The sequence below is a fragment of the Chaetodon trifascialis genome, chromosome 19, assembly GCF_039877785.1.
Source record: "Chaetodon trifascialis isolate fChaTrf1 chromosome 19, fChaTrf1.hap1, whole genome shotgun sequence".
Classification (NCBI taxonomy): Eukaryota; Metazoa; Chordata; class Actinopteri; order Chaetodontiformes; family Chaetodontidae; genus Chaetodon; species Chaetodon trifascialis.
Genome location: NC_092074.1, coordinates 6,207,590 through 6,226,067, shown reverse-complemented (window position 1 = coordinate 6,226,067; position 18,478 = coordinate 6,207,590). Strand labels below are relative to the sequence as shown.

Sequence of the window (18,478 nt, the reverse complement as noted above, 5' to 3'; positions counted from 1 at the left end):
TTTCTGGTTGTCACTGAGGTAAAAGCCGTCTTTCCACCTGCAGGATAGCCTCGGAGGGAACAGCCGCACAGCCATGGTGGCCACCGTCAGCCCCTCTGCTGACAACTATGACGAGACGCTGTCCACTCTGCGTTACGCCGACAGGGCCAAGAGCATCGTCAACCACGCCGTTGTCAATGAAGACCCCAACGCCAGGATCATCCGAGAGCTCCGAGAGGAAGTGGAGAAGCTGAGGGAGCAGCTCACCGAGGCTGAGGTTTGGATGGTTTGGCCTGTGCAAGTGTTGTTGGTAACCCAGTAGTGTGCGTAGAGTGTAATGCAGCTTCTGTCACTCTCAGTCTATGAAGGCCCCTGAGCTGAAGGAGCGACTGGAGGAGTCTGAGAAGCTGATCCAAGAAATGACAGTCACCTGGGAGGAGAAGCTCAGGAAGACTGAGGCTATTGCACAGGTAACACACACACAGACACACAAATCTGTCCATTCAGTGTGAGTTTTACTCAGTTTGGATGTTATTTTCACAGTATTCTCAGTTCAGCTCCTTCTCTTTTTACCTTTACATTTCTTTCATCTGGCAGCTAAAAGAATAACCCATGAATCAGTGCAAGTGTTGAATATGCAGTATGTTTCCTGTAGGAGCGTCAGAGGCAGCTGGAGAGTCTGGGCATTTCCCTGCAGTCTTCTGGAATACGAGTGGTGGATGACAAGTGCTTCCTGGTAAACCTTAATGCCGACCCCGCCCTCAACGAGCTGCTGGTCTACTACCTGAAGGTACAGACACACACCCACACAGTCCAGCGCTGTTTAGTGGACTATGCACACATGTTCAGCAGCAGTGCAGTTTGTGACCGCCTCTCCTCTGTGTCCAGGAGCACACACGTGTGGGCTCGGCCAACTCGCAGGACATCCAGCTGTGCGGGATGGCCATCCAAGCCGAGCACTGCGTCATCGACATCACAGAGAGCAACGGCGTGGTGCTCAGTCCTCACCGTAATGCCCGGTGTGTACTCAACCTGAACAAACAATACTGCAAGCCTTGTTTGACTGCTTGCTCTAACTTCACGTGTTGCACCTCTCAGCGCACCGTGATTTTGCTTTCTTATATTTCTTAACATATTCTGCACTGTTGCATGTTCCGTCAGCACTCTGCTAAATACACCTAACACAGAAAGGCTCTGAAATGACAGCACTGCTTAATCTTAAAAGCTCGGAGTGTTTGAGGGGTTTAAATTTATAGCTGCAAATGGATGCTGTATATTAAAAATGGATCAGGTGAGATACTGTGTGAAAGTAGTCACCTGCATGGACTAACCCACAGAGTATTAGCACCAGACTGTACACTTCCCCTTAGCTCTGCAGAACATTTTAGCTCGTTATTTTGGTTTTATACCCACTAAATGTATTTATTTTGTTGCTCTGTGTCTGCTGGATGTATCAGAAGGCAACTGTGTGCCATATGCCTTAATGGTTTATATGGTAAATACAGTACATGTCAGTGTTTATAGCTGCTCCCAATTGGCCAAAAGTGCTGCTTTAGTAAATCAAACAGCTCAGTGATGATGACATCTTCAGTTTCTGTACCAGTACCTAAATATAATAGTGTTTTTTTTAACCTTTATTAAGGAAAATAAGACTTGGCTTAAAAATAGGCCAAATCAGGGAGCAGCTAATAGGAAGTAAAAAATAGCATTGCGTAAAGTATCATCATTTTTGTCTCAGATGTTCTGTAATGTTTTTTTTACCTGTAGAACGTGTGTGAACGGTGCTGCAGTGACCAGTCCAGTCCAGATTCATCATGGCGACCGAATCCTGTGGGGAAACAACCACTTCTTCAGGTCTGTTTCAGTCACAGAGTGTTGGATTGGAATCTGCACCCGCCTGGTGTTTGATTCCTAACACAAACATATTCCGACAGCCTTTATTTACATGTGATGACAAACTCTTCACTGTGTCTCTTCCTATTTTCACTACATCGCACTTCCTCTTTCTTTCACTCACTTTCTCACATACATCCACACGCAACCGCCACCTACTCATGCACACACGCAGGATCAGCCTGCCGAGGCATATGGTGCACGCGGGAGGTGAGGACGAGGAGGGCGGCGCCGCGATGAAGACGTGTTTGAGCACAGACCAGCTGGAGGTGGACGTGGATGCGTCCAGCGACGTGTCGAGTGAGCTGAGCTTCGGCTATGAGTTTGCCCAGGCCGAAGTCATGATGAAAGGCATGGGCAACAACGGTGAGTCGGACTGAAGTGTCAAACAATCATGAAGGTGCCAGCAGCCGAGAAACAAGATGATCACATGTTTGCTTAATAGAGTACAGTAAAATACATGTTTTAGCTGAGGAGCTTGTTTTTAGGTTAGCAGTTGTGGTAAATAAAGTGACAGAGCATTATTCAGCATTTTTACACAGTTAACTGTGTAAAATCTAAAAAAAGGGGATCTTAAAAGCTGACAATTGTACATATAGAGACATTTTCTATTGCTTTGGACTTCAGATTACAGTTTAAATCTGTGTTGGCTGGACTCTCCATCCATGCACCTGTAAACATTTTAAACTCTGTTTATAGTCCAGGCTGCCAAATAGGATGCATGCTAAATATTGTAAATGTTTAGATGTTTGCATGACCTAAAAATACTTGACACGCGAGTGGAAGTCTGTAAACCTGTGTTTTCTGACTTCCTCGGCCCTCTGCATCACATCTCTCTGTGGGACATGTCATTGAAAATGGTCCTGGACAGCAAAAGAACTCAAATGGTTCCAGGAAAAGACTAACAGCGTGTTCCCCTCCTTGTCTCTGGCACTCACTCACCCCAAGCCCTTTCTTTCCCCAAAGATGCAAATCTTTAAAAATGGCTCACAGAAAAACTTTTTTAAGAGTCTAGAGCCATGCTAGCAGCCCTGTGAGCCTGTTCTTAGACACTTAGCTAACATTATGATGTTTAGCAGATGTAATTCACAATCTTAGCATGTTAACATCACAGTCAAAGCTACAGTGCAGGGGTTGTCATTCATGTTGCAGGTTGTCAAGCACTGGACAAATTAACATCTTGACTTGATGATGCAGAGTATATGTTAGAATGACTCACAGTAAATGACAGTGTGTCATTATAGTGAAGGAAAATGTGCAACAATGACAACAATGGTGTTCTGTGGCACAGAGGGATCAGTTACATCAGCAGTTGGATACACAGCAGTAGTTCACAGGATGTCCATCAAGTTACTCCAAACAGCTTGTGCAGGATAATCCAAATATTTAGACCCCACATGATTTCAATGTGGGCCCACGAGTTCAATATTTACCCCATAATCTTCTATATTTTCCACAATGTTCTGCTTGTGTGAAGCCTGTGAAGACTCTGCTTGCCAGAACAGAGATAATGAGGTAAATATTGGACTTCTCGACCCGCAGTGAGCGCAGTGCTGTGAAGCAGTTCCAGCTTTTTTGGGGATGACAAACAATAACAGGATTTTCATTTTAGTGTGAACAGTTCATAGACATGCTAATCTTCATTTTAGAGGAAAGAATAATGACATAGAAGCCTCCTCTGTTTCCTCCTCTTCCCTCCACCATCCATCCATCATCTGGCGGCTCCTCCTCCACCTCAGACCCCTTGCAGTCAGTATTACAGACCCTGGAGAGGCAGCACGAGGAGGAGAAGCGCTGCGCCCTGGAGCGGCAGAGGCAGATGTACGAACAGGAGCTGCAGCAGCTCCGCCGCCGGCTGACTCCTGAGAAACCCTCCCACCTCCTGGACCCGGCGGGCCTGCTGCCCAGTGCTGCAGCTGCTGTAACGTCACCCAGCTCCCAAAAACGCATGCGGCGCTGGAGCGAGGACAGGTGAGATCCAGCTGGATGATGGGAAACTTTTACTGATCCCTGCTGGCCCTCAAGTCTGTCAAGGAGAAAAAGATTTCATAGATGCTTCGTAAAACTTGCATGTGTGTGTTCAGAGAGGCCATGATGACTCGCAGCCTGCGGCGTCTGAAGGAGCAGATTGTTCGTGCCAACCTGCTGGCACAGGAGGCCGGCTTCGTAGCAGAGGAGCTTAACAAGAGGACAGAGTACTTGGTCACTCTGCAGATACCTGCTGCCAACCTGGATGCCAACAGGAAGGTATGATGAAGAACTCATTGAGAAACACATGAAAAACTTCATCTTCAAAACAGCCAAGGAACAAGACGTCAGAGCAGCAGACACTGTGTTTGATTGACAGGTTGTACTCGCAAGCTCAGGTTTAAGTTTAAGATTAGAATTTAAATCTCTGTAATCTGATTTTTATAGTGTAGCACAGGAGTGTTAAAAGTCTGACACTGTGCCCCCCCCCCCCCCCCCCCCCAGACAGAATAGTGATGACTGCCCACAATTTTGGTAAATGAGCTATTAGCAGTTCCTGTCTGCAATGCACGCATTTCTTTTAGGATCCTTAAGTGGATTTGTTGATGTTTTTTTGCGATGGACACTGGAGATAATGCAGCTCTCTGGAAGTGAGGACATGATACATATATAAAATATATGCATCGTGTCTGTATTTTCAGATTGGACTGAGTTTTGACTCAGAGACAAGGTATGAATTTTGATGAAAATTGGTGCAATCAGGCGCTGAGGGCTTTGAAGTACCTTAATTGCCTTCTCACAGCCACTGCTGCACCTGCTGCACAAATTGATGTAAAGCAGTTTCTGCAGAAGGAAGGAAAATAACCTTCGTTATGGAAAAAAATGGTATGGTCCCAGAGAATGGTTAGGAAAAAGGATGGCAGTAATATAAGTGAAATAATCTACACAGTGTACTGTTCGTGTTCTGTTTGGGTTTTCAAGCCAACATGGATAAAAGCAGTTTTCTCTCTCCCTCTCTTCATAGCGTGATGTAGTGCTGAGTGAGCCAGCCATACAGGTTCGTCGTAAAGGTAAAGGGAAGCAGATCTGGGCTCTGGAGAAGATGGAGAACAGGCTGGTGGACATGAGGGAGCTCTACCAGGAGTGGAAGGACTTTGATGAAGACAATCCTGTGAGTCAGATGAATGAAGCACATTCTAATCTGTAGAACATGAGCTGTTTTATTCAGTTTCAGTATGTGGAGATGTGTCTGTTTATCTGTCAGAATGTGTCTGCTTGCTTTCGTTTCTGCCGTTTTGCATCCCTGATTGATTAAATGCTCCAAAAGGAAAAGACAGAGTGGAAACATAATAAGAGAGTTCAGGACGAGCCTGAAGTCAAACAGGTGATTCGTTCATGGGTCTCACACTGCTCTTATTCCTTCTGTCCTCCAGGTGATGCGGTCCTACTTCAAACGGGCCGACCCGTTCTTTGATGAACAGGAGAACCACAGTCTGATCGGCGTGGCCAATGTTTTCCTGGCCTGTCTGTTCTATGACGTCAAGCTGCAGTATGCGGTGCCCATCATCAACCAGAAGGGAGAGGTAGGACAGCCCGCTGGGTGTGAGGATGAGTTCGCTCTTTAGCTTGGACGATGCACACATGGACAGAAAATGTCATTTGTAGTACAATTCTTAACCTGCCGTGTTCACCTCTTCTTTTGTTCCTTTTAGTAGTTGGTTTGATGATAAAGTAATTAATTTAAAGCTATGCAATATTTATATAATTAACAATGGAAACATGCCTACTTGCTATGTGAAAGGGGTTATCTGCACTGATTAGTGTGCATGTGTGCGTGCATGCATGTGTGTCAGGTGGCAGGGCGGCTGCATGTGGAGGTGTGGAGGGGTACAGAGGGCTCTGAGGAGGATGGTCCAGGACAATCCGACGCTCAGCAGAACACCACAGACGGAGAACCACAGGAGCGCAAGCTGCACTGTGTGGTGAGAACCTGCAGTTGTTGCATCATTCATCTCTTCATCATGTGTTTTTAGTTCTAAATGATCCAAATTCCAGGAAGATGTTTAAGAAAACCCCTCCTGATGATCTGAATCATGCACCTACTGTTACTGACATGTAAGTCAGGATCCTCTGTGCAGTATCTGTCCTGTATAAGTGAGTGGAACTCGAGTATTGCCGGCGGGAAAACAGCTCCAGATTAATAATGGATCTGGCAGGCAGTCGGATTGTTGTGAGTTTCTCCAGCTCACTGTACTGTGAAATGCCACCAGTTTAATTAACTCTGGGTCGGCTTCATATCCTGGTCATCTCTTGCTTCTGTTTTTCTTGTGATGAAATGAAATAAAAACAGCGTCAGGAGGTCTTTGCAAATCTTACTTATTGACCTAAGGCGTTTTTCTCCCTGTGTGTAGAAATAATGTCTTGATGTTAGGAGAGAACCAAACTAAAAGGAAGTTTAACAGACCAGAACATTTCTAAAGAGCTCGTGGTTGAATGTCTGGTCCACGACTTCAAACCGACAGAAAACAGGGTGATAAGTCACAGTGTTGGTCCGCGTCATCTGTCCTCTCCTCTCTGCCAGGTGAAAATCCTCCAGGCCAATGGTCTGCCTCGCCACCTGTCCAACTTTGTCTTCTGTCAGTACCACTTCTGGGGGCAGGAGGAGCCGGTGTTCATCGCTCCAGAGGTGGCACCATCCACCTCGTCCTCCACCTCCAGAGACCCTCAGTGCACTGTGGTCTTCGACAGTGCAAAGGTAACTCACTCACTCACACACACACACACACACACACACACACACACACACACACACACACACACACCAAATCAGCTCACAGCCTTCACCCCATTCACCATTCTCACAATTTGTCTCTAGTTGAGAAACAAACTAAACAAACTAACTTTTCAGGAGTTGTCTGTGGTGGTGTCGGAGGAGTTCGTGGAATTTGTGGCCGAGGGGGCCGTGGCCATTGAAGTGTACGGCCACAAGCAGGCCAACCATCGCAGGAACCTGGCACTGTGGGACCTCGGAGTGATTCAAGCCAAGACCCGATCCCTCAGAGAGAGGTGCGGTGACCCAAACACACACAAGCATGCAGTCATCAAAGCTGATTTGAACAGTACACAGGACACACAAAGTCCTGCTGAGATTCGCCTGCTGCAGATGCTCCAGGCTTTAGGCCGCTCTCTGTGCTGTTGCATGTTCTGAAAAGTGAGAAAATGAAGCTTTGTCAACCGGCTCTTGTGAATAGCTCAGTCTGACAAAACATCAGTATCTACAGCAAATACAGCGTGAGCTCTCCATGATGCGTGTCCACGCTCTGCCTGCAGGTGGAGCGAGGTGACCCGCCGGCTGGAGCTGTGGGTGCAGCTGATGGAGCTGAACGAGGCCGGAGAGTTCACAGGTGTGGAGGTTCTTCCTGCTAAAGACGTGCGCACAGGAGGAACCTTCCAGCTCCGACAGGTAGCGTGGATCTTTGTTTGTAGATCGAAGAAGGAAATCCAAAACGATCCTCTCACGTCAACCTGTACCTCCAGGGTCAGTCCCGGCGAGTCCAGGTGGAGGTGCGGTCAGTACCGGACTCAGGCACCATGCCCCTCATCGCCCTCTCCATCCTCTCCGTGTCCATCGGAGACGTCAAGGTCCAACAGGCGCGTCCCTCCAAAGGCAGCGAATCACACTGGGTGAGGCGGGAATCTTATCAGTTGTTGATTTGAGGAAAATTGTTGGATGAGTGATTTTTTTTTTTTTTTTTTTTGGAAGTGAAATGACCTTCATCTTTGCTTTTCATGCCTGCTTTGTGCGTGTGATGAATTTGTGATTTGTGTGCCTGCCACCTTTCCGCAGACTCCCCTCTTTTAATGGCTTTAAACAGCACAGTTTTTATCTCCTGTTTGACTCCAACTGTTTCTCCCTCAATTAAAATTTCAGGGTGGGGATGAAGAGATGGACAGCTACCAAGTAAGTAGATGATCAATGGTTAAAATGCATCAGAGTTTGCTTCTAACGGAGAGAAAATGGCACAGACTAAGCCTGTGTATCTCTGCCTGCCTCTTTGTGTGTGTGTGCGTGTGTGTGTGTATGTGAAGGAGGAAGACCTGGAGAGGATGAGGGAGCAGTGGCTGGACACTCTCACTCATAGGCAGGAGTATCTGGACCAGCAGCTCCAGAAGATAGTCTGCAAACCAGGTACAGTGGCCAGACAGCCGTGACTGATCGCACTCATCTGTTTTCTTGTCAACATGCACTTTTTATGGCAACATGTCATTTCCTCCCACTGCTCAGTGTAATTCAGCTTTGAAAGACCAATTGCGACTTAATTCTCCCTTTCTCATATTCTGTTGATTTAAAATGTATAATTTTATAGGACAAGCGCTGCTTTTCTTCATTCATTTTTCATAACCAAGTGGCAGTGATGTATAGCTGGAGTCACCGTTAATATAAGCCACAATGAAGCAAATATAGATTCTTTGTCAGCACTTCCAGCAGCACAGCCGTGTGGATGAATGGGAAGTATCGCAGTTATTACTAATTGATTACGGCGTAGCTGACAGTGATCATAAGTCTTGAGCCCCTGATGTATACGCTGAGAACCTGCAGCTGTTAGAGCTAGTGGGTAGTTACAGTATGCTATGTACAGTATGGAATAGGGCAGGGGAGGCTGGTTGGGTGTAGTGTATCCTAAATCAAAGTCACGCAGAGGATGATGATTTTGAATTACTGTTTTTGGAGGTTTTTACTGTACCGGTGTATGTGCATGCAGATAAGTCGGAGGACGATGTGGAGAGGGAGTCCCAGCTGCTGGAGTGTCGTCTGACGCTCACCGAAGAACGCAACGCTGTGCTGGTGCCGTCCGTCGGCAGCGGCATCCCCGGAGCACCAGTGGAGAGGTGTGTGTGTGTGTGTGCGTGCGTGCGTGCATGTGTGCGTGCGTGTGTGTTTGCATGTGTGTGAAGGAAAATAACTGCTGCAGCAAGTTTTATTTGTTTGTTTTTTCTATCTAGGAAAGGTTTGCTTTAAGAACACAGTGCCTCACACTAAAAATCCAGTAGTGCTGGAAAGTACTATTTCACTTAAGTCCAGTTTATCCACGATTCTATGATTAGAGGTGCTTGGAGTACATTTTTTGCTACATTATCCATCACATTTTTTACTACACCACATTTATGCGACAGCTATAGTTACTAGTTCCCTAAGATATTGTGTAATATATATACAATATATGACATATTACGTATTAGATAAGGCACGCCGTTGTGCGTTCAAGCAACACAAATATTATATAAAGTGGTTAAAATATTCCCCACATTGAGACTTTCCAATTTTCTACTCATCATCCGCTTAGTTGGGAGTTAATTGCTTGGTGTTGCTTCAGGACGGCTGCTTTGTAACTAGTGAGGATGAGTGCAGGGAGCTGTCAGCCCTCTGTGTCATGAGGCGGGTGTTCAGTGTGTGTGCTCACGGTGCTGTTTCTCCAAAGGGTCCCCGTCCCTGGAATGGAAACACACATTCCTGTGCTGTTCCTGGATCTCAGCGGTACGTTGCTCCTCACTGTCGTTTGTGCTCAGAATTGGAGAAAATCCGCTGATATCTATTTGAACCTGTTTTCGTCTTTCTTCTCTCCAGCTGATGATTTCCAGTCGAGTCTTTCAGCGCCATTGGCCGGAGGTCTGGATGCATTACTCAGCGGGGAGGAGGAGGACGACTTCTTTGACCTTCATATTGTTAAACACTATGATCCAGAGGTACGGTGACGATTGATATTCAGAGCGGGTTTGAGATGTCCTCTCTTACAGCTTGTCTTTCTGTTGTCCCAAATGCACCACCTACAAGGCGGATGAATCTTTTCGCCGTTCATTTTCCCATGTTTTTAATGCGGTCCAGGTGAAGGCGGAGGCTTCCTGGGACTCCACGGTGCACGAGTGCCCCCAGCTGAGCCGCGTGACGTCGCCTGACCAGAGGGTCTACCTGACGGTCAGGGCGGTGGTTCAGCTGAGCCACCCGGCACACATGCAGCTGGTGCTCAGGAAACGCATCTGCGTCAACGTCACTGGGAGACAGGTGGGTGGCCCCTGAGGTGTGATGGCTTGGTTCTAATCATGTGTCCATTAATAAAGAGATCAGCTGATTTGAGAACATGTGTTTGTGTGTTGTGTGGCAGGGTTTTGCTCAGAGCCTGCTGAAGAGGATGTCTCAGCGCAGCACCATCCCCGGCTGCGGAGTCACCTTTGAAATCGTTTCAAACATCCCCGGGGTGAGTACCAGACCACAGAGTGGAACTTTTTTAGACTTAGACTTTAGACTTAAACTATTCGAATAACCCTGTATTGTTCGATTTATTAATGAAACCCATGCAACCATTCTGTGCTGAGTCAGAAAGTTACAGAACACAGTTCCCATTAGCCTCCTCTCAGGTTAAAGTTAAAAACACATGTTGGAAAGGTGTTACATCTGTAACAGGATCAGCCGTGAATGTAAATGGTCAAGAAAACAAAAGAAAGTCAAACTAAATTCAAGCTGGCCTTTGAATGGTTTATCCAAGAGCAGGCTGTACTTCTGTGCATCCATGGGCTTTACCATGTGAAAGACATGCAGGTGATGACATAGGATGGATGCTGGTGGTAAAACTCCACCAGAATAACATGTTTCATGTATGTAGGCCTTATCTTTCCCTGAATATTTCATGCCGATTGACTGCATTCTGTGGTCTTTGTTTTTTATATTACTGACCAGAGAAGGTCGGGGCGGGGAGGGGGGGCTGCTCTGTATTGTTTGTTGTAATTACATTTCCACTACAGTGCAGCTCATAGATTCTATCTGCAGTCATTTCATGTCAGCAGTGGAAGCTTTTAAAGGCTGTGGCTTGTAATGAGGCCTTCTATGAGGGACGCTAAATGCTGTGGTAAGCATTCATGTGATAGGCAAGATAATGTAAATACATGAAACCTCAGCAGGGTGAATCACATGTCTGTCCCTTATATTCTGTCTTCCTGTTCCCACAGGACATCCACGGTCCAGAGGACAGGGAGATGCTGGCCAGACTAGCTGCCAGCACCGAGGACGACCAATCAGCTGACAGCGAGGCGGCCATAGAGAAATACCTGCGCAGCGTCCTGGCTGTGGAGAACATCCTCACTCTGGACAGACTCAGACAGGTCAGGAAACACAGTCCATGAACAACACGTGACTCCTATTTGGAGATTTGATGTGAATCTCCAGACTTTCAGACCACATGAAATCACTCGGTATTCAGCATCATTTAGTTCACTCAGAACAGCGAAATGTCTGACCGGCCTCTCATTTAATCACGCTCCTTTGATTGATGTTCACCCCAAGCACGAGCACATTAAGTCCTCATTGTCTTCTTTGCTCTTAATGCAATTTGGGAAAATGTCATTCAGAGCTCCAATTGGAACATTTTCCTTTGTACCTAGCCAAAAAAGGAAACAAATAGAGTGTGTGTGTGTGTGTGTGTGTGTGTGTGTATGTGTATGTGTATGTGTGTGCGTGTGTGTGTGGGTGTGTGCGTGTGCGTGTGTGTGTGTGTGTGTGTGTGTAGGAGGTGGCTGTGAGGGAACAGCTGGCAGTCAGAGGGAAAGCTCCCAGACGCTGCCTGAGCTCTCCAAACATCAACCGGGTAAGGGAGTTTGTCTCTTTAATGACCCAAACATGGTGGTTTTAACTGGGTGGTGAGGACTAATCAGAGTAATATTAGCTCAGACTATGAGTCCTGTGGACACAGAGACACTGGAGAGTAACTAAAAACATTTTAGTTCATTCATAGTTCATTGCGTAGATCTGCAAAGGCACAAAGCTTCACTCACATGACCTTAACTCTGCATTTGCTGGTGGGTGTTCGCGGCCTTTCTTCGACTGTAAACCACAAAATAGAGAATCATTTTTGCTTTGTTTGTATTCTGGGGTTCAGGTTGTGTTTCTTCATGCAGTCTCTTCTTCCCTGCTGTTAAGCTGTGTCACTAACGCTGCAGCTCTAACTGTCTAACCCTTTAACCAGCTGTCAGCCAGCAGTCTGGACCTCTACTCCGCTCATAAGCTCAATGAGCTGAAGGTGAGACACACTCACGTCTACTAATCTTCTCTTTTCTGTCCATTTCTTTATCATGTCTTGGTCCTCCAGTTGTATGTATGTATTGGATAAACAGTTGACATAATCAGCCAGTGGATAAATGGTGAAAAATGAAAAGGTAGTGGGTAAACGGTTGATCCAGACAGCTGTAGTGTTGCTGCAGTTCTTCATGGTCGCCAATAGAGGCAGCTAAAGGTCGCAGATTACTGAGATTCCTCATCAGCCGCGTGTGTGTCATCCTCTGGGTGTCCTTCCCTCTTGTGTGTGCAGGGCTGGGAGAGCCACCAGGACCTTTCTGTGGCGCCTCCTTCATCGCGACGCACACTGCCCAGCTCCATATCCCAGAACCTGAACCCGGAGACCGGTACGACTGATAACGCCTTTATCTCCTAATGGCTTCGTTCTCTGCCTGTGAATTATCTTTCCCCATTTCCTGCCTTTAATGTCATCAGCTCTTGTTTTTGCTTTCGCCGGTGGACAAGTGTAATCGTCCATTTGCGCTGAATCTTGATTCAGCACTTGTTTTCCTGTTAGCCAACACATTTCTCACCCCCCCACCTCAAAACATAATCCTTTCCTATTTCCTCTCTTCCTCCTGCCTGTGTTTTCTCCATCTGTGCTCCCGCAACCTCCTCCTCTTCTTCTCGCCGTCTCCCTGTCAGTGCATTCAGGCTTTGCTGCGTCTTATCTCCCCTCAGTGAAGGCCGTACCCAAGCTGCTGAAGTCACTGCTTCCTGGTGGGAAGGAAGATAGTCGAGACCAGACAGCTGTCCATCAGCAGGTACACTCACTCAGTCAGCTCACAGCGCTCTGGATTCAAGCTTGTATTCTGCTCGCTGTCTTATCAGGGATTTAAAGTTTCTATGCATCAGCGCAGCCTGAATCTAAATATCCCCCTCTACTCATCAGCAGCTAGTCCTTTTTCTCTGGTTGCCATGGAAACAGAGCTTATGTAGATAGAAACACAAATGATAAATAAAGTGTGTGAATGCCTCAGTGCCCGAGATGACTGATTTTTCAGAAGTTTGCAGAAACAGAGGTGATAAACTTCATCGCAAACGGGGGAATGAAAGAAAGAAAAAAGCAGCTCATCAAGTTTTGAGGTGTTGAGGCAGAACTCCTTTCAACCACGCCTTCTGTATTCACCAAACATTTTACTTTACCCTGCCTTCATCATGCATGAGTGTAGTGTTTTGTGCTGTGTGAAAAATGACTTTGAAATCACTTGTTCGGGACTAAAAATCAGGATGTTGATTTCTCTGGCATCGCCCAGCTTTAGAGAAGTGCAGGGCTGAAACGCCAGAGCGCCCTCGTGGTGACTTGAGTATCCGGGTTGAGAACTATCAGCACGCACAGTCGTGATTGACGTGCTGTATAATGTCTGAGATGCCACAAACAGCCCCTACTGAGACAGGAGCACACTGTGTGTAGAGGAGGGTTAATTAGGAGCAGGTGAGCGTCGTCTCACCGAGGCGGCGCCCCCGCTCGCTCACCACCTCCTCGTCCGTTGATCTCCAATCATGTGCGGTGGAGACCCGGGAGTCTGCAGCTTCTCTTTGCAGCCAAACACTACAGCACCTGATTTGACTGATTAGCACCTTGAGCTGCAGAGGGAGGCTAATCAGGGGAATCATGTGCCGCGGCGTTCGCTTGGAATGGAAACCTGTCGGGCCTCGCCGGCGCATTGTTTGAGGCCATCGCCCCAATTAGTGCTTCACTCGGCCCTGCCTGCCGCAGATGTTCGCAAAGGTCAAACACAAAAGCCTGGAGTGTTGCAAATATCAGCAGCCTGTTGATGTAAATTGGACGAATGAGTGAGTGTAGCCCTGATCTCATTTGTAACACCTGGCTGGATAACAGGACGGTGCAGCACAGCGGCCGGCTTTCATGAAACTGTCTGCCCACTTTAAAATCATCACAGAAGACATTCTTGTGCAGCTGACTTGTGTTGACTTGCAGGTTCGCTGTCTCGAGCCACAGAGGGACAGGATAGATGTGTTTGACCTGCTCCCTCACGGCAGACACGTGGTACGCGTAGGTTGCCGTTCCGCTCAGGGCAAAAGTGCAAAGCGAGCCGAATCAAACGGCTTCCTTTCGATCAGCAGCAGAGTTTGAAGAATGAGGCGCTGATTCCCTCAGAATGTGGGCGCATGAGAGTCAAACAATCGGCCCTGATTAATATCCTGTGACTGTCTGGTAAGCACGCAGTCGAACAATTGTCCTGATTTATTAAACATCTTAAAATATCTCAAGTTATAAGAAGATGGTGGGTGTTTTTTTTTTTTTTTTTTATTACTCTCTTCAAAAATTAAAAAAATGTGAAGAAGCAAATCACACACAATGTTTAATCAGCTGACACATCACATCCAATGTTAAAGATGGAACTGGAATACTGAATAGGGATAAATGATTGTGGGTGCAGTTATAATTATGGTGCAATTACCCTGATTGTTTTACCAGTTGATCGTGATTATCTGTCTGAGTGATCTGATGAACAAATATTTTTATTGCACTTTCTACATCTCATGTCAACATCTTGACTGCTGATCACTGCATTAGATTCAATAGTTTGCTCCCCTCTGATAGACGCGTTGATCATCTAAGCTGATTATATGCAATAATGAGACGTCTGTGCAGTCCTAATATATTGTAACAGATCTGGCCATCTGGCCTAGTTAGTTATCCTAGTTTAGTATTCTGCGAGGCCGCCAGACAAAGCGGTACAGCGTGATGCTCAGCCCACAGTATCTGTCGTCTTTTTCCAATCGTAGATTCACTTTTTCCCCACAGGCTCTGCTCTGTCACTCTGAAGCCTGAGCTTTTTAATTCCCTTGCAGCAGCTAATCACCCCTTCACGCGCACGTTATAATGAACATGTTTAGAAATCGACAGGCTTATAGTGATATCTCATCTCCAGGTTGAACCGGACTGAAATGATACAGACTTGCTCTTGATTGCATCTTGAAATCTTCTTGTTCGGAACTCATTTCCAGATTTTCCGTTTGATTTGAAGTGTCGTGAACTCAACATCTTTTAAATTGCCTTCCTGTCGCAGGGTTTGCCTCGCATCATGGTGCAGTCAGCCAGTGTCGTAGAGGGCTTGAGCAAACAGCAGCAGCCAGTAAGTTCTCCAACACTGCTTTTATTATTATTTTATTGTAATCTTATTTATTACGTCTAGATGGGTTTTTGATTTATGGGAGGGGCAGTCGCCACTGAGACAGGTATTTTTGTACTTTTATGTTTGTGTATGTGACTCTCCCCCCATCTTCTTTTTTCTTTCCTGTTATGTAACGACTGGGGAGGCACAGTTGGTATTGCTTGCAGCATAGCAATATGTTTTCTTTACAGGTTTCTATAGATCTCTTTAAAGCTGCTCCAGTCAATATTTTTGTATCACCAATGGATCCAGAGATGTGAAAGAGGCCACGTGTGATGATCCCTCAAGGAATGATCAGCAAACTCTCAGCTCTTCTGAGGTTTTTAGCATCTTTCAGCACATTGTTTTGGTACACTCTCACTGCTCTGATTAACTCTCATCAGCGTTGTTCAGCAGACAGCTCAAGTTAGCACCTAGCTTGTGGACATAGCGTTTAGCAGCTAAAGAGTCAGATCAGTCCCTCAGCACTTGGTTGAGACCAGAATACTTGCCTGGTGGACAGACACAGTCCTCCTGTCAGTGTCATAGGGTGGTGTCGATATTGTCTGTACAGCTTGTTTTTGCCGCCCCCATGTGGCCAAAAACTGAGGTGCAGGTTGAAGGTCGATTCTAATCAGGAATTCAAACTCATAGTACCAAAAACTAGTTCTATGAGTTAGTGTACTGAACTTAGTTTTATCAGTGTTTTGGTCTCGAAGAGAACAGTAAACAATAAAAGTTGTTAAGTTAGAATTAAGATTTTACTTTGGAAACATGAACACCTTTGTTGCCACGGTTTCCCTCTTAGGTTCCGTTTGAAGAAATCCTGCCTCCCGACCTCCAAACAGAAGGCCCCAGATCCATGCCCCTCCCACCGCCAATCATCCCAGAAACAGAAGACTCCACCCCCAGCCCAGGGAGTGAATCATCAAGCGGATACATCTCGACTAGCATATCCACAGCAACGCTATCAGAGGTCTACACACTGAGCTGGGACCTGCCTCCGTCGTCCGGCAGCAGAGCCGACGGCTTTGAGGCGGTGCCAGATGAAGAGGAGGAGGACTCTAAAGTGACTTATCCTGAATCTTTCCTTGTGGACCAATCAGAGCCTCAGGCATCATCGCTGGTTTTGGACAACAAGGCAGCTGAGGAGAGGACTGATCCACGGCCATCCAAACCAGACAACGCCCCATCAGAACCAAACCTGAGTCAGCAAGAACCAAACCCGTCTCCATCAGTCCAGGTGGAGGAACAAGCAGAACCTGATTCAGTAGCAGAAGCAGACTTACAATTCCAGACCAAACAGGACTCAACAGCTGACCCTGTTGGATCAGAACCATTGGACAATTTGGAGCCACTTGAAGATTCATTGTTAGCACGAGAGAACGAAACCAAACAGACAGAAGTTTCACAAACAGAACACTCGAAACCAGAAACCCCGCTGACGGAAGAACTCGCTGCCACGGACAAGACAGAACCCAAACTGCCAATTCACTACGAAACACAACCGTCCACAGAAGATCAGCCTGATTCTGTCGTCCCTCAGCCACAGCAGCCCAAACAAGAACAAACAACCGGTGACGGTGGTCAAGATCCAGATCCAGACCTCATCCCAGTTGTGTCCATAGTCTCGGTTCCAGCTCCTGCTCCATCTGGAGATCTGGTTCTTCAGGCTTCATCTGAGGAACAGGCCACTTCTGAGGTCCCAAACCCAAATGGCACCTCCCTCCCGACTTCCTCCTCCACCACAGATGAAGTCCAACAGGAAGCACCTGATAGTTCTTCTAAGAAAGCCTCCTCCACTCCAGATCCCCCTCTGTCCAGTGTCCAGCCTTCCAAACCTGATGCCATGGTCGCAAATCCCTTCAAGATCCAGAAAGTGAGGTCTTCAGACCTCAAGTCCTTTCAGCGTATTCTGGGTGAGGAGGAGGATACACCTGCACAGGTGGGCCGGACCAGCAGCCTGGGGGCAGGACTCAACCTCTCTGTGCCAATGGAAAGCCTGGAAATTATCTCTGACTCAGAGGAAGGAGATGCAGCTGCCTCTGCTGTTCTTCCTGACTGGTTGAAAGAAGGGGAGTTTGTGACTGTGGGGACCAATAAGAGCGGCACCGTCCGTTATGTTGGACCCACAGACTTCGCAGACGGCACCTGGGTGGGAGTGGAACTCGAGGTACCAGCAGGTGAGAAGAACAGGGCCCAAACCACACGCATATAATTGATGCACATGACCTTAATGCTTTCTTCACGTACATCATAGTTAGATAGTTTTATCGCCACTCAGAATCTCAAACCTTTCCATGTCTTTCTCCAGGAAAGAATGACGGTTCAGTGGGTGGCAAGCACTACTTCCACTGTAACCCTGGTTATGGCGTGCTGGTAAGGCCAGACAGAGTGAGCCGGGGTGGCGCTAAGCGCCGTCGACAGCAGCAGCAGCAGAAGCGCCGCAGTGCCAACCTGTCTGGATCCAGCCCCAACCTGGCAGCCCTTACAGCTCTGGCCAAAGGTGAAGGTGGAGGGGCGTCCGCCGGCCGTAGCAGAGGAGAGAACCGCAAGTCATGGAACACTTGAGAGGCTCGTTATCTGGTAAATGACTAATTGCTGGACACCCACTCAGCCACATGCAGCAGCTGGGTGATGTGATTATAGGGTAAACTTTCAGGAGGAGTGACAATATAGTGTTTTATTTTGGCAGATCTGCCACAGGTTTCACTGCATCTGGTCCTTTATTGTAAGTTTGGGTCAACACACGATGAGTCAGTGCACGCTCTTCTGTTAGGAGAGGGAACCAAACCGTCACCCATCAGACCTTCATCAGTCTGGTAGAGGACAGTATCCACACCTCATGTGCTTAGGAATTGAAAACTACAGAAAAATATTGAATGTTTTATCAGAAAATGTGAATGTTTTTATGCATATAGATGCAAGTAACAACCATTTGTCTCTAATTGATCTCATTTTAAATATCGAATGTCTCATTCTGGTCACATGACACCTTGATGTGCTCATATTTCTACTGTTCAGATACATTATGCAGCTGCATGTTTGGACTTCCAGGTATTGTAAGCTGCTCGTACCTCTTGGTAATGTTCGATGGGATGTTGATATCTTTTTCTTGTGCCTTGAAATATTACTGCTACCTAGCAAATGTGCCTTAGTGATAAACTGCTGCTGGTATTTTGAGAACCATTCAATCGGAGCTTCCTGAATGTTTTTCTACTGTTTTAGAAAAAAAAAAACTTGCACTTCCTTTTCTGAGAAACTACTGAAATTTTGCAACATTTTTTTAATCCGCTTTGTAACCAAGTGTGAAGATTGTTTGGAAGTGGCTTCATTTTAAAGCGAGCTGATGTGTTTTGGAATCTTTTTTTTTTTTTTTTTTTCATGAGCAAGTGTTGCGTTACTCTGTGTG

General features: G+C 46.6%; 1 protein-coding gene across 5 annotated transcripts in view; it reads left to right on the top strand.

The window, feature by feature from the left end:
* Positions 1-18,456, top strand: part of LOC139347797 (kinesin-like protein KIF13B) — a 32,810-nt gene extending 14,354 nt beyond the window's left edge. The window contains exons 13-42 of one of the 5 annotated variants that reach the window (XM_070987595.1): positions 44-256; positions 339-449; positions 635-769; positions 868-998; positions 1,747-1,833; positions 2,048-2,238; positions 3,612-3,843; positions 3,957-4,119; positions 4,865-5,011; positions 5,274-5,423; positions 5,694-5,822; positions 6,422-6,595; positions 6,749-6,906; positions 7,171-7,303; positions 7,378-7,524; positions 7,772-7,801; positions 7,930-8,029; positions 8,604-8,730; positions 9,321-9,376; positions 9,467-9,585; positions 9,725-9,901; positions 10,002-10,094; positions 10,843-10,995; positions 11,400-11,477; positions 11,856-11,909; positions 12,198-12,291; positions 12,626-12,708; positions 14,983-15,048; positions 15,875-17,249; positions 17,381-18,456. In XM_070987595.1, coding sequence (XP_070843696.1) covers positions 44-256; positions 339-449; positions 635-769; positions 868-998; positions 1,747-1,833; positions 2,048-2,238; positions 3,612-3,843; positions 3,957-4,119; positions 4,865-5,011; positions 5,274-5,423; positions 5,694-5,822; positions 6,422-6,595; positions 6,749-6,906; positions 7,171-7,303; positions 7,378-7,524; positions 7,772-7,801; positions 7,930-8,029; positions 8,604-8,730; positions 9,321-9,376; positions 9,467-9,585; positions 9,725-9,901; positions 10,002-10,094; positions 10,843-10,995; positions 11,400-11,477; positions 11,856-11,909; positions 12,198-12,291; positions 12,626-12,708; positions 14,983-15,048; positions 15,875-17,249; positions 17,381-17,637 — 5,163 coding nt within the window. In that variant the 3' untranslated portion in view covers positions 17,638-18,456. Of the gene's footprint in view, positions 1-43; positions 257-338; positions 450-634; positions 770-867; positions 999-1,746; positions 1,834-2,047; positions 2,239-3,611; positions 3,844-3,956; positions 4,120-4,864; positions 5,012-5,273; positions 5,424-5,693; positions 5,823-6,421; positions 6,596-6,748; positions 6,907-7,170; positions 7,304-7,377; positions 7,525-7,771; positions 7,802-7,929; positions 8,030-8,603; positions 8,731-9,320; positions 9,377-9,466; positions 9,586-9,724; positions 9,902-10,001; positions 10,095-10,842; positions 10,996-11,399; positions 11,478-11,855; positions 11,910-12,197; positions 12,292-12,589; positions 12,709-14,982; positions 15,049-15,874; positions 17,250-17,380 lie in introns of all 5 variants that reach the window. The other 4 variants (XM_070987594.1, XM_070987593.1, XM_070987596.1 and 1 more) reach the window with 4 other exon arrangements.
* Positions 18,457-18,478: the final 22 nt, after the last annotated feature.